The sequence below is a fragment of the Atractosteus spatula genome, chromosome 12 (assembly GCF_055471065.1).
Source record: "Atractosteus spatula isolate fAtrSpa1 chromosome 12, fAtrSpa1.hap1, whole genome shotgun sequence".
Classification (NCBI taxonomy): domain Eukaryota; kingdom Metazoa; phylum Chordata; class Actinopteri; order Semionotiformes; family Lepisosteidae; genus Atractosteus; species Atractosteus spatula.
The window spans coordinates 34824453-34839451 of NC_142717.1; the positions used below are offsets into that span (position 1 = coordinate 34824453).

At 38.2% G+C, this 14999-nt stretch overlaps 1 protein-coding gene across 6 annotated transcripts in view; it reads right to left on the bottom strand.

Annotated features, from left to right (window-relative positions):
* Positions 1-12997, bottom strand: part of LOC148822953 (protein MTSS 1-like) — a 74984-nt gene extending 61987 nt beyond the window's left edge. For all 6 annotated transcript variants that reach the window (XM_088928661.1, XM_088928663.1, XM_088928665.1 and 3 more), the window contains exons 1-3: positions 12450-12997; positions 6000-6061; positions 2935-3008 (exon numbers count right to left, since the gene is read on the bottom strand). In XM_088928661.1, coding sequence (XP_088784787.1) covers positions 2935-3008; positions 6000-6061; positions 12450-12521 — 208 coding nt within the window. In that variant the 5' untranslated portion in view covers positions 12522-12997. The remainder of the gene's footprint in view (positions 1-2934; positions 3009-5999; positions 6062-12449) is intronic.
* Positions 12998-14999: the final 2002 nt, after the last annotated feature.

Genomic DNA, 14999 nt, shown 5'->3' on the forward strand with positions numbered 1-14999 from the left:
ATAAAAGCAAAGAATTACAACAGTTAAGGATGAGACAACCAATTAATCTTTCTATATACATGATGATGACTACTGATGGCTAAAACAATGCATTGACATTTTCCTGTGCAAAGGTTTTAAGCCAGGAAAGGTCTGTCCAAACTGCGACCAACTGCTTATTTCTAACCATATAACTCACTGCTCTGACATAGAACTAAAAAAATAATACTACTACAATTTGAGCTACTATTCACTCAAACTGGTGCAAATCAGTTAGGTAGCAACATGCTATAGCAATACTTAAACTTCAACGAGACACATATAAATGCTCTTGTTTTTTCACATTGTTGATTAATCATACCATTTCCGAAGTGCTATACAAGTATACACATATAAAAAGTTTCCCTCTTTTGCATGTCCTAGTTCAGCTGGTAGTGCATAATGATGCTGAGTATGCAATGAGTTAAAACAAGCAATTTCCCTTCTGATTTCCATTTGGTTGCCATGGACACCACCAGCAGAAGCAGGGTCATGCCTTAGAGAACTGATGTGGGGAAGTGGAAGTCACTAACTTGCAACAGTACCTTCTGGAAAACTGAAACAAATACACAATAAACAATTTAAAGGAGCACAGCCTTGGAAAAACTAAATAACAAAAGGAAAAAAGAGAATCCACACATAGGCAAATGAAGTCTCTGAAGCTCCATCTACCCACACATATCATGGATTCACTTTCACTTCTGGCCCACACCTAGCAACCAAGTTATCATAATAAAAGAGGAAAGACAGGAAGGCACGCAGTTCTATTTCTACCTACACAAACACTCCTTCCTTCCAGAAGCAATTCACACGCAAGTAACCTGGCGACAAAACCACCCTTCTATTTTTGTGACAACAAAGAGAAAGTCAGACTAAATATTGTGATGAACGCCAACATAAATAAAAGGGCTTGCCTTTACTTTTTATAACTAAAGCCCTGATGAGAGCCTCCCTTTCCGATTTCCTTCCACAACTGTTATTGTCAGTCTCAAAGGTTCCTAAATGTATAGGTTTAAAAAAACAATTTAGGAGATCTGATAAAAATAACCCTTGTTTTTGCAGACTTAAAAGTGAAGGCTTCTAGCTGTGCTGATACTACAGTCATCAAAAGATAAGATGCTTTCAACACAGCTGTAAAAACTTTGATAAAGCTGTTCTTATTCCAATAACCATTACAATGCAATTACAAACAATTACAAACATATGGTCCTATAAAGATACAGATTTAAAATCGTCGCTCTTTTAAGATGGATTAGACCTATTTTTTTTTAATCACAAAGTACAATCCTGAGGTACGCATCATTAGCAAGCAGGAGGATAGTCATTAAATTGCACATTATTAATCCACTAACATTTAAAAACACTGATGCAATTAGAGATGATGCATTGTTAGACAGGTAGACAGGCTCAAAAGACGTTTACCAAATAAGCAAATATTTTTTTAAAAACTAGGCAACTGAACAACTACTATCACCTTGTTCAGAAATCAAGTAATCCTTTCAATGCTAAAGCAGCAGCGGACATCAACATGATTCAGTGTGGTCACAAATGACATTCAATAGCCATTTTCTACAATAGGGGTTTAATTTTTTTAGATGAGAAGCCTTTGGCTCGATTTTGCCCCTTCAGGTCAAACAACACTACAACGCTACAATTTGAATTTTCTTTACATTGTGACCACAATTCACATGAGCCTGTCTCAGTACCAATTTAACACGTGTGTCATTTCTCTAAAAAGAAGAGCAAAGAGGACACCCAACTCATCTGTTAAGATGATCTAGAACACAAAAAAGACTTGGAAACTGGATTAAATGCTCCTTTCTCTGGATCTTCCAGATTAAATGAGCAAACACTTAAATTCTACAGCTGTGACCCTATTTCGGCATACTGTATCACTACTCTGTTGGCTACCCAAGCTGATGGTAGCACAATAATGATAACAGACTGAGCCTGGATAATAAAAGTTGATTGAATCATTGATGGAACTGTAATCCTTAAAATAACCCATCACACCTCACTTTTTACAAGAGGACAAAAGCAAAACTAGGTAATGATATCTGGGGAGGAAGTTGCACTACCATTTCCCTCTGGAGCTTACTCTTTAAAGTAATGTGACAAACTGGGGAGGGAACTGTAAATGTTTCTTTTTGTTTTGTCTGAGTGGCCATGTAACGGGAGGTGTGTCTGGTTATGTAGTGAAGGTTTTACAGCACCATATCTGATGTTAAGTATAAACTGATATGTGCCCCATCGAGCTTTTAATTCAAATTAAATTATAGCTGTACAGCAGGAAGATGTTGTCATACAGTAGGATCAAACTTTGAGGGTTTGCTATGAGGATTCATGTCATAATATTAATACTGTAGTGAAGAACTAAGTCCTTTCTCCAGGCCTATCTAATTCTCATCCACATTAGAGGAATGTGCACATACGGTAACACTGACACAGTCCTCCAAATCTATTCTCCCAGTATTTTGTTCCATTTAGCACAAAGTAGTGCTTAACTACTATTACAGACCTTATCAGAGCATCATAAAATTTGCACATTGCCCTTGACAACATTATGATTTCCAAAGCAAAGACTCCTATATTAAGCTGACAACACTGAAGCTACAAGTGACATATAAAAAGTTCATGATCCCCAATCAACGAACAAAGACTTAAAAAATGCAGGGCTAAAGATTTTTCTACTTAACACCATGTCTTCCAGGTTCCACAGTGTGGGTCATGTGCTTGAAGGGAGCCCACCCACTTCAAGGCAATAAACAGCAAATCCTTCAGAAATCGCCAAAACAATTAAGGAGGCGACAAACTAAACAACGGAAAAGTGACAAGTTCGTCTCGGTTTCCTTCAACCTCGCATGCTGCTTGCGCACAGCCTGTCCCCTCCAATTGACATCATGAACATCTGTGTACCTCGTGTGCTGGTAGCCAGGTCCGCCACTTTCTGAAAGGCGTCCAGGAAGGCCGCAGCTGCAACTACTGTAGTCCTGAAACAGATGTGGAGCACAGCTGGTTACAATCTTTAAGACTAAATTACAACACATGGTAAAGTACATTCCCAGTGCTGCACACTAACACTTAGATAAGAACTACAGAGGCCAGAGGATTCATTCTTATGCTTTCAGTTAGATCTTGGCCTTTAGGTTTAGCTGATAACATTTTTAAAAGAATGCAAAGATACTAACTGGTAATACATTTGGCTGTCTGCCTTGGATCACAGTACCTTTAAACTATGTAAGTAAATACCATACATACCACATATATAGTCTGTGATTTCATACCTTGAGCTGCATTTTGACTGCAACTGAAAACCAAGTTATCTCCCATAAAGCAAGATTTACAGCACAGTATGGGCCAGTTTGACAGCAGGCATTATGCAAGAAATATTTATGCTTTTACGTTATGAGTGCTTATTTTGAAAGCAATGAAAAATGCTTTCAAAACTGAATAACCGTTGAAAGTAATGAAGACTGGTAATAAAACAAAAGGAGGAACATTCCACATTTGACCTTATTGCAAGTGTCTATAAGGTCAACCAGGGTGTGTCGTGTCACAAAACTCAGAGACAGGCATGAGATATGACAGTTATGGTTCCACATAAGGATGAAAACCGAAGAAAAATTAAGAAAATACAGTTGGAGAACATTAAAAAGAAAATGTGCAATCTCACTGTAAATGCAATGTCTCCCTACAGTACATTTACTGTTTCTCTGTAATATGTTCAAAAAGAAAGGAAATTAAATCCTCCAATTAACACAATTTATTTAATAGAGAAATACAAAAACTAATGCAATCTGGGGTTAAAAGAAAAACACGTAAACTTTTCCCCTGATACAGATACAATTACTATTAAGTTTTGCTGTTTTTTCAAGCAACACATTCACAAATGAAAAAATAAAAAAATCTCTTATAATCATGTTTTTTTCACTTTCTAGAACTGCATTTCCTTTTCTGTTCCAGATATATGAAGTTGATATGAACAGACAGCATTTTCTCATGGGTGGGGGCTTGAAAAAGCAGGAAATAATTGGATACAGCAAACATATGTAAAGGGAGAAACAAAGTCTTTCACCAAGAAGAAGAAGGTCAAAATGAAAGGCTTGTGGTGTGTTTCTAGATGGTTTCATCTTAAAATAAGTATGGTGAAAGACATTTGATTATACACAACTGACATTGCTTAGAAGTCCTGTGGGCAAATTTACTAAGTGAAGGCTTAATAGATTTTTTTTCCTTGGGAAGGGAAGATTACCTAAAATTCTCAGTAATTATAAAACATCCTTGTAACAAGAGTACAAAATTACAGATTTCAATGTGCTGGGCCTCATCGTTCGGAGTTTCAAAACATCCATTTCAAGGGTTCCACAAGTTTCCACAATTATCCACATTCAACAGACTAAAAGTAGAATTTTTCATTTTATTTATGCACAGGGCTGGTTTCAATAACACTAGCTACTGTTTTAAAGAATACACAGCAACAACTAACATTTTATATAGAAACTAAACAACCAAAAAATGAACAGGAGAAAAAAACAAACAACAGATCTGTGATATAAAGTCAGAATAAAAATATCTGTCACATCTAAATATTTCAAATAATTTATCGCATATATACTGTGAGTTTTTATTTAAATTATATTAAGATATCCCATAATTATGATGAAATGCAAAACAGCCTAAGACATAAAAATCCCATGGAAATGTTCATAAGAGTAGGACTGTTATTCCTAGTGACTTGGCTAAATTCCACTTAGTGCTTGTATGATCCAGCCTTCCAAACGTTTCCTGTTGATTTGAAGAAATATCTTACTTCTATACCTGATCTGCTGAACTGAAGTAGGCAGCCTCCTTATAAAGTGTGTCCCCGAGACAATAGTAAATAGAGATGTTGGATATGGTTTGCAAATAATGAGAGTACTTTACATGACACATGACAATAAAGTGAACCAATTACCCAAGTCAAAACAGTGAGCAGTCAAACTGGAAACTGTCTCGCACAAGGATAATGTTTCCTTACAACAGTTAGAAAACACAAAAAGAGACATTGTTATAACACAGCTAAACATGTATGTAAAGTAATACCCATAAACAAAAGTGGAAAGTCTATACTAATGCCTCACTAATCTTTTGATCTGAAATTTAAATTATATCAGTCCACAAAAAAAAACAAAACAAATTTCACTTCACTGTTACTTACAATATTAACTGTAGGATAAAACATTCTTTAGGAAGGGCTTTCAGCCTTCCTCAATGCCAGAATGTGGGACAGTAATTTGAAATGGATGATTGACAACCTAACTCTATTCTAATCAAATGATAGCCGTTAAAATAACAACAGAAAACTCTGTAACTACTGTTGAATTCTAACTTCTCCATTTAATCCTTAGGATGAAAATTTATTTGGTTTGTTACTCCAGACCCAGAGTATTAGTGAAGTGCTTCTAGATGTTCACTCAGCCCTGACCAGCAAAATCAGGTGTGTTTACATTAGAAGTGGCTAAATCAACCTATGCTGACAAAGCAAGGTTATCAAGATAGAATTGCTACCTTCAATACACAAGCAAAAAATAATAAATACATTATATGTTCTAAAAAAATATTGATGTAATGGTTCACCACTGAAACCATTTCAGTATCTAGCGTAACATTTGACTTCTACTTCTTGTATAACAGAAAAACAATTCAAGAAAATGAGAAAATAAAAGCAAAAAACATTTTTCCCTATACATTTATTTTAAGAATGTGTTAATTTTGCAATCTGAAAATGTATCCTTCTGATTCTTTAAAAAGTAATAGTCCTCGGCTGAGCTCTGAACTAAGGCATAGCTCTTCATGGCTGGTTGTGAGGGTGAACTGTGAAGTCCCTGGTCACTCCCAGCACTCAAATCTACTTATGTGTGACCCCATGTGTCACAAGAGCTCAGGTCAGATGGAAAACACTGCAATTAAAGAGTCTGTGACATAGCTCACTTATTACCTACCTGAGCTGCGACTGAAGTTTTCCTGCCTTGTTAATGAAGTCCTCCCAGATTGGATAGCTGCTCTGTTGAGGCAAAGAAAAGGTAAATTGTTTCTCAGCAGTACTTCACTCCAACTTTCCAAGAAAAATGTGGCTATCCATGAATATTAACACCAACTCATGTCTTCTCACAGATGAAACCTCACAGGAAAACCAGTAATTTCCTCAAATGCACATACAAAATAAAAAAGGGGATATCAAATGGTAACTGTATTAACTCCCTCCTTCAAACAAAAACCTAAAATCAACACCCTAGCAAAAAACAAATCAAAAAGAAAATCACTGTCTGAAAGTGGTGGGGTGTAGCCATTTAATTTGACATAAGCCAACAGCTATGCTTGCTTAGGAAGGCCAGAGTATACTGTTGATAGTTTTGGCTAATTTTTTGGAAGAGTATATTAAGCATCCTTTGTTCATTATTTCAGGTTTTCCAGTGAAATGTGAAGACATCTGTTAATGGATGCAGTGGCTCGGTGACACTGTCATTCTTTATTTACAGCCACCTTAAGTACAGGAGATGAAGATAAGCACCCTATATGGTCCTCTAGGCATTAAAGTTGGACACCGTCAGTAAATAAATAGCTCTAGTAAAAAGAGAGAATACTCCATCATACTAGAGAACAGCCATTATGTGAAGAACTTCATAACAGTTGAATTAGAAATTCCTCAGGTCAAGGTGCGGTAGGTAGCACTGTATTTTCTTCTAAAGTTACAGCAAAGGTACAAGTAAAAGAATAAAAATATCTCATTGTTTTGAAAAATATGCCAATTAAAATAACGTTTTCATCCATCCTCCCATTTTCTAACCACTTAATCTAAGTCACGGCAGAGCCAGTGCCTGTTCCAGCAAGCAATGTATGCAAAGTGGGATACATCCAGGATGGAACACCAGTCTATCACAGGGCACACAGAGACACACACTCACACCAGGGCCAGTGTTCCCAGACGTCAACTAAGCTACCAGTATGTTAATGGACTGTAGGAGGAAACTGGAGTATGTGAAGAAATCCCTTGTGAACAGACAGAGTATGCTAACCATTGTGCCATCATGCAACCTTCTATGCATATTTTTATTAAGTAAATAAAAACAGTGTCAGAATTTTGTTCCAAAGAGAAAAAAACTGACTGTATACATTTTTAGCAGTTAACTTAATACTTATGCAACACTGAACTAAAATACATTATGCAATACCCCACACATTATCAGTAAGACACTTATGCTGGGGAGACTATCTAGCATGCCTTCGGGAGATGGGTGGGAACTGGAGAACCCGCATTGCTCACAAGAACTTAGTTCAAATTTTAAAACATCATCTCAAAGTTTTTGCTCAAATGTTATTAATGATTCTAATATGTGTCCACATATATATGATCACAAATAAAAAACATTTCAAACATTTTAGTTTCTAGTCTCTAACGGTCTTATTTTTTTCCCAGCTGTGTTCTTAATCATGACAAAAAAAATCTAATGGAAACTAGAACTGCAATTCCAGCACATATGGAGTGTGTACATAGCATTTTCTATGTACTCATACACAATAACACACAAAGTGGGTATCACTTTGTCACACTCCATTTACACCCAAAAGAAAAAGCTCTATTGCCGAGCCAAGGGCTGGCACAAGGTCACAAGGTGACAAGAGTCTCACCTGACTCTGCTTTGTCTGCTGAGAATTGCCTGTGCTAACCACGTCCTATTTCCAAAGCCATTATTGCACTGCTCTGACTGGATTCAGTCAGAGTTAAGAAGGCAATCAACGGTGGAAAAGTCAGTGCATTGAATTGTCAAGTTATTTCATACAATCAGATGGAAATTGATTTAGTAGAGAAGATTTGGTTCTCCAGCAGCTCAGCCAACAAAGGTGCTTGCTCAGAGGGTAGGTTAAGCCCTAGAGCACAGAGGCCCCTGGCTCGAGACTCACTGAGACTTGGATTCCCATAGCACTAGCATACTATTAGCCAAGCACCAGGAGTGGGCTGAGGTTAGTCAGGGGTTTCACAATGTGCGGCAGACCTCATCTCTGGGGTATAGCAGGCACCTCCGAGCGCCCCTTATAGACAACACATTTAAAATTGCTTTCCAAGTGATTTTGGTTGTTCTACAAACAGCAAGATCTATTCACATGTTTATATTACACACACAGAACTGTCATCCCTTGATTTATCTTTCAGAAGTCTTAAGAATAATATATGAAGTTTGCAGTACCATTTAATAAAATGGCATCAACCCTATACAGATACCTTTCCTTACGCTGTATATAACCAAGTGACCATCTGTGGAAGGGAAACAAAATTCTGATGGTGGGAAGTATTTTGATACACTGTCATTCCCTCCTGTGACTGTTCGTTATAAACTGATCACCTATTAAAAGCTGCTCAGACACTAATAAGGGATCCACTGCCAGTCTCTACTCAACTGTCTGCACCCTGAAGTTGGGCATTTTTGTAAACCAAAGGCTAAGCTGAGAAAATTATAATGGGAAGTGTAAAAAAAGTTTATCAATCAAACGCATTGTTGATGAAGAATGTAGTCTGAAAATTACCAGAAGATGAAGGCGTCCCAAGGAACAGGATGGGGGAACCACTGTCTTAAAATTATTGGTTGAATTTGAATTTAGCTTAGGCTGCAGAAACTGTCCTCTTGTCTTTTAGTTTTCATAAAAGGCACTGCATAAAACAGTCATATAATCTTCATTTCAGTGCATAATTCAAATAGCCAGATGAAGTTACAAAGGTGGAGCGCATCCATACCTGGACACGACTTCAATATGGGAATTTCAAAACAAGTCACTGTGCAGAATTAGTGCTGTGAAGTAAAGATTGTCCATTTGGTTAGGTTAATTCTAATGTGGATGTCTACAGAGAAAAAATAACATATACAGATCACGATCAAGTGTCTGGGCACTGGACTCAATGCAAACAAAATTAAAAGATTTCTGAAGGACATTTAATCAGTAATGCTTTGAAAGATCATCTTGAATTCATTTAAAGTGAGTCTTTCAGACAGAAAAGGGTCTTTCTGACTTCAGGACCTTCTGGTTACTGCTCTAGTTCAGCTCAATTTAACTTACTAATTAACTCTGTGTTTCTCAACCTTGGGGTCGCGACCCCACGTGGGGTCGCCTGATATGCAGATGGGGTCTCGGGAGATTTCTATGAACTGTTATTATGGATCCCACCCGAGTTCTAGGCAGGGAAATCTGAAGTACAGTAGATTAAAAAATTGGTTTTGAAACATACCATAATTTAAATATATTTAATTTGGAGCTCCACTCTTGCTCATGAAAACAAAGTGTGCGCCCTATACTCTGAAAGTAACCATGACAACTTACACGACCGCTCGTTACCCAGATGCAGCCTGTCAAACCAACATCACCCACTGTTCCGGGCCATGGTGGCTAGCGTTATGCGTCATAGTTAATAAGTCAGTTATTAATTTCTTCGTCCGGTCGCCTCCACCTCAACACCGACATCTGCCAGTGAAATAGATGTTGAACCCGAGACCCTGAAGTGTAAACGTGCACGGAACTATAACGAATCGTTTCTTCAGTACTGATCTACGCGTATCTGGGAAATCAACGAGGAAAAGCCTGAATGCCTACTGTGCGGTAATGTACTCTCCACAGAGAGTATGACACCAAACAAACTCAAAAGAAACTTCGAGACCACTCACAAGAAATAATTGGGCAAGCCAAAATCTTTTTTTGAAAGCGTTGAGTTGAATAGGCAGCGTATGCGGTTTAGAAAACCCATGACAGTTAACGAGAGGGCTTCGAGCGCGTCTTTTACCGCACTGCTAAATCTATGAAGTCACATACCATTGCTGAGACTGATACTGCCAGCAGCTACTGACATGGTAAAAACGGTGTGGGGAGTGAAAATGAACGGGTGCCCAAGACAGTCCAGTTTCTCTCACTCTCCGACTGATCAGGCAGGGATTGCTGACAGCAGATGTTTGATAGATTAATGTATACCTGCATAATGCTATAGTAAAAATGATTTATTTTCTCTCTATTACACATTTATGGACATGGTTTAAAAGCACTGTGTTTGGTTGGTTTGGTAAATATATGTCATGTTTTGTGAGCTCTACCTTTCTTGTGTTTAGTGTGTGGTGTGGCTACTTATGTGAAATTGTTATTCATGACACAATTAAAATAAAAGGAAAGGGATAAACATGCTTTTATACATGTGATAAGTCTGTTGTGGTATAATATAGAAGTGTTATCTATAGTAGCCTTTTGTTGACAAAGTATTCTGGCTCGGCCCGCGAACCCCACGTGATTTTCCATTTGGCCCACTTGTTAGTGTAACTGAATAACCCTGCTCTAATTAGTGGGGTCGCGAGAATTTGGGTACCTAAAAACGGGGTCACCGGCCAAAAAAGGTTGAGAAGCCACGAATTAACTGTTTAACTTACTATCTATTCTATTTATCTATACTTAATCATTAAAACTGGTCATACCTGGAAATGTTAGAAAACGTTTTATATTCTAAAATTCATAACTTGAAAGCCCCATACTTAGGAGTGCGGACAATCAAAGACCTCTGTATGACCAACGTTAAATTAATCTGGATTGAAAACAGACACGGGTCACGAGAACTGGGAAAATGCTTTACGTTTTTTTAAAAAGTAAATCTATCCATATTAATACATACAAAGGCAAATACTAAAATATGTCTAACTAAAAACTAATGAATACCTAAAAGTCGCTATCCCGGTCCAGCATTCCAAGTGGCCAGAGTTGACATTCTTTTATTTTACGGTAACCATGTTGAAATGTACCTTCATTTCAACAATACACCGTGGAAAAGTCATATTAAATCTAGAAAAGTCCAAAAATAAAATAGAAATTTCTCCTCCACCTTGAAAAGGGAAGGCTTCGTCAAAAAAAAACGTCAATACGTGAATATAAAGACCGGACTTTCTAACTGCACACATCGATATACAGAGCTGCATGTGAGCGCTTGAGCTCAAACTGCTTCTCACTACTGTCAAAGTATTACATGTAAATGTACACCTGCAGGATAAACAAAACAAAATAAGCAAAGGAATAAACACAGAAACAGTACAGCACCATCTTCAGCGAAGTAAATGTTTAATAAAACAGTATTTCTTCGACAATTTAGCTCGATGTACAGTAGATGGGCAACTGCATAATAACGTCCACACACCTAATCAAAATGCAGATGTGTTAACTTTCACCAATCACCCTGAAGAATGATGAACCACCCTTTTATACGCGTTTAGCTCATCTCACGATCTGCCGATCGGCACAACAAATTGATCTTCATTATTTCTAAGAAGACATGGCACCTGTTCGTTTTACGGTGACCTTTCACATTTCGCAAAGTCTCTTCTTGGAGCATGCCAGTGAATCTGTCACTCGGCGTTACTCAGTACAAACAATAACAAACGCTTTTTTAAACGAATCTATTGTACTTCCGAGTTGGTGGCTGTTAGCGGCCTAATTTGGGGAGGGGGGGGGGGGCGTCTCCTACTTAATCACTTCGCTTCTCTAACAGCCATCGACTTCACTGTTGGGTATCATCACCCCAATGTACTTTGTCCAGCTCACCCTTGCTGCAACTCTACCCTGTGTGGCCGAGCGCAGCTGCCATTTTCAACATTCCGCAACTTCGGAACAGGTGTGGAGAGACAGACGAGGCGAGACGCCTCTCTTTCGATCTCAGGTGCTTCCCTAAACGCTGTAACTTTCAGTTCAGGTAGGGAATATTTCTAAGTTTTTAGAAAGTTTCCCTGTCGTTATCTGAAAACGGTCGGTTAGGTTGATTTGTCTGTTCCAACTAAAATGCATAAGAACAAACATACGGTTGCTTGGACAAACTAAAGAAAATCATATTAATAAACATGCATACTGTTATTCAATTCTTACATGTAGGCATCAGTTCTGTCGTTAGTCCTAGAACTATTTAGGTTAAAAATGCAAAATAGTAAAGCACATTTAATTTGGATGGATAAACTTCACCGCTGCATCAAAAACCACCTCAGATTTGTATAGCGCCTCTGTTGCCGTAACCGTAGGAGATGACAACGCATTTCCAGGCATAATTTTTCCCCCGAGTAAAAACAATGCAGTCATACAGCCCCACAGTCTGTGAAGCAATAAAAACATACAATTCCAAATCAATCCAAAACTCAAGATATTAATCAGCAGGTTTTTGGTGTAATTTGTCTAACGCATTGTGATAATGGGTTTGTAAATTTGAGATTCTAAGTACTGTGACACAGCCTGTGTAAATTTAGTCCTACAGAACATAAGCTACTGTATATGTCCGCTCACCTACATCTTTAACTTCCACTAAATAGGGAAAAGGCATGACGTAATGGTAACGCATAAAACAAGGTTGTTCAGCTTAAGTCTCATTTAACTTGATTACATTTTATTACCTTCATATCGCTGATGACGGTTTGAAAAAGTCCTCCAAGCGCACTGCATTCCTTTTCCATAACAGCCTCCATTTTCCCAGCTTGGACCCGGGTTAAAAAGGCTACGGTACTCGAAACCCGTTCTGTTTTTATTCTTGCAAAAATAAAATCAGGGTGATTGGAGAGATTCTTAGAGATTTCCCCCCATGAATAATTATAAGAACAACAAAGATAACAAAAAACTTTATATACAGCTAAAAGAACTGAAACACCAGCTAGGAGGTTATCGATAAGGCTCAGCACAGCTCTCCCAAACAAGGGAGTGGAAGCACCGAGTGATAAGATTACAAATCCATGTTACAGTCCATGTTTCCATGTTTCTGCTTCAGAAAACATCCCGAACCGATTAAAAAGCCGAAAAGGCTAGAGAGAGATGGTGAAAACTACCGAAATCCAATTAAAAGAAGGATCGAAACAACAACAAACGCAAAATTCCTGCAGAGCTCCCCCAGCTGCTTCACAATGCGACGCACCGCAGCTGAAGAGGCACAGAATCCTCTTGGAGGAGTGCGCGTCCCCCGGTCATCGGCGGCGCGCTGCCGTACAACCCCGCCTCTCTTCGTAACAGCCCACAGGAGCGCCAGACGATTTAAAAGAACTACAGTGTGTAGGATTTTTAAACTAGGCATGTACTTGTTACCTGAAAGCTTTTTTTTATTCCTGTTATTTAATAATAACAATTGCAATACTAATTCGAAATAGGTGTACTGATATATTAGTATTACAATCGTCACCACTGTTTTATTTTTAAAACGTATGTGCTTCCAACAAAACGTAAAATTGGCGTTTGTGTTTAAACTTCAAATGCTGTAGAAAAAAATCACTGAGGTGGTTGCAGTCCTTAACGGATATTCGCAATCCCCGTGCAGTACAGCATATGGAATGAAAAATGATGTGATTTCTAAAAATGCAGGAGGTGCACGCTGTGGTTGTTACTGACGGCTATGACTGGCAATTATTTTGAATTACGTTAATACCCTTAGAATTTGGACGTCCTAGTCAATTAGCTTGACTAACCGCTCTTGAATTCACGGGAGAGCTAGAGAGAATTTAAACACATCTCCCACAATGTGAAGTTTCCGTCTGTCTACATTTGTTCACACTGGGAGATCATGCAGGACACAGCAGGAAGGAATGACGCAGCTTCTGTAGATAACACTCCAGGCACAAGGCTAACCATCACGTTACTGGTATATTGGAAATCAGTGAGAGACTGGTGAAGTATTTTTACTTTTTTCCTCAATGTGTCAAGACAAACTCCTTTTCGTTTTATACTACATCCAAGTAAGAAAAATATGTATGTAGGTACGTATTTCATCTCATTAATAATTAATAATTGCTTACACTTACTGTATATAGTGCTTTTCTGGACACTTCACTCAAAACACTTTACAGGTAATGGGGACTCCTCTCCACCACCAATGTGCACCACCCACCTGGATGATGTGACGGCAACCATAGTGCACCAGAACGCTCACCACATACCAGCTATCAGTGGGGACAAGAACAGTGATGAAGCCAATTCATAGATGGGTGATTCGTAAAGGCCAATGGGAAATTTGGATGCCAGGATGCCAGGGTACCACCCCTACTCTTTTCGAGAAACACCCTGCACTTTTTAATGACCACAGAGAGTCAGGATGTCAGTTTAACATCTCATGCAAAGGACTACACCTTTTTTTTACAGTATAGTGTCCCTGTCACTATACCGGGGCATCAGGACCCACACAGAATACAGGGTGAGCGCCCCCTACTGGCCCCACTAACACCACTTCTGGCAGCAACCTTAGTTTTTCCCAGAAGGTCTCTCATCTAGGTACTGACCAGGCTCACACCTGCTTACCTTCAGTGGGGTGCTGACCATAAATAGCAATGGTCTTTATATATTGTCTATTATGGTATGCTCCACACTACTTTTGTATCCAAGGTTCATTTCTTGCCTGACGTGAGCTGAATGGCAATTTGGACTGAGATTGAAAGGCCCCCTCATAGTTGGATTTCACTAAACCCTGAACCAATCTACTAACATTTGTAGAAATGCTGTTGAGGCTTGTTTAATTTTACAGTGGAAAATAAACCAAAATAGTAACTTGACTACATTGGAATCTACACTTCTAAATGAGACTTACACTTATTTCTTATTTATTGTTTTTAACAGTAATTTCCATGGGGAACATTGCCTAGAATTACATAATGAGAAAGACTGCTTGTAAACTGTGAAATAATGTAAGTAATGACATTGACAGTCTCAAGTGGGTCATTGATAGCAAATTTACATATTTAAATCAAATCTTGTACTCCATGTTTTAGTTTTTTTATGAAAATTTCTTGATACACCTTTTTTGAACAGAACACTTTTTAAATTTAAACCCAGACATACACCGCTTAGTTTATAAATCGCTACAAGTATTAATAAAACACTAAAAGCCCTGCCAAGGAACAGGTAACTGGTTTATTCCGTGCTGAAAAGAAAAGAAACAACGTTTCGGCACAACGTTGTGTTTCCTTTTT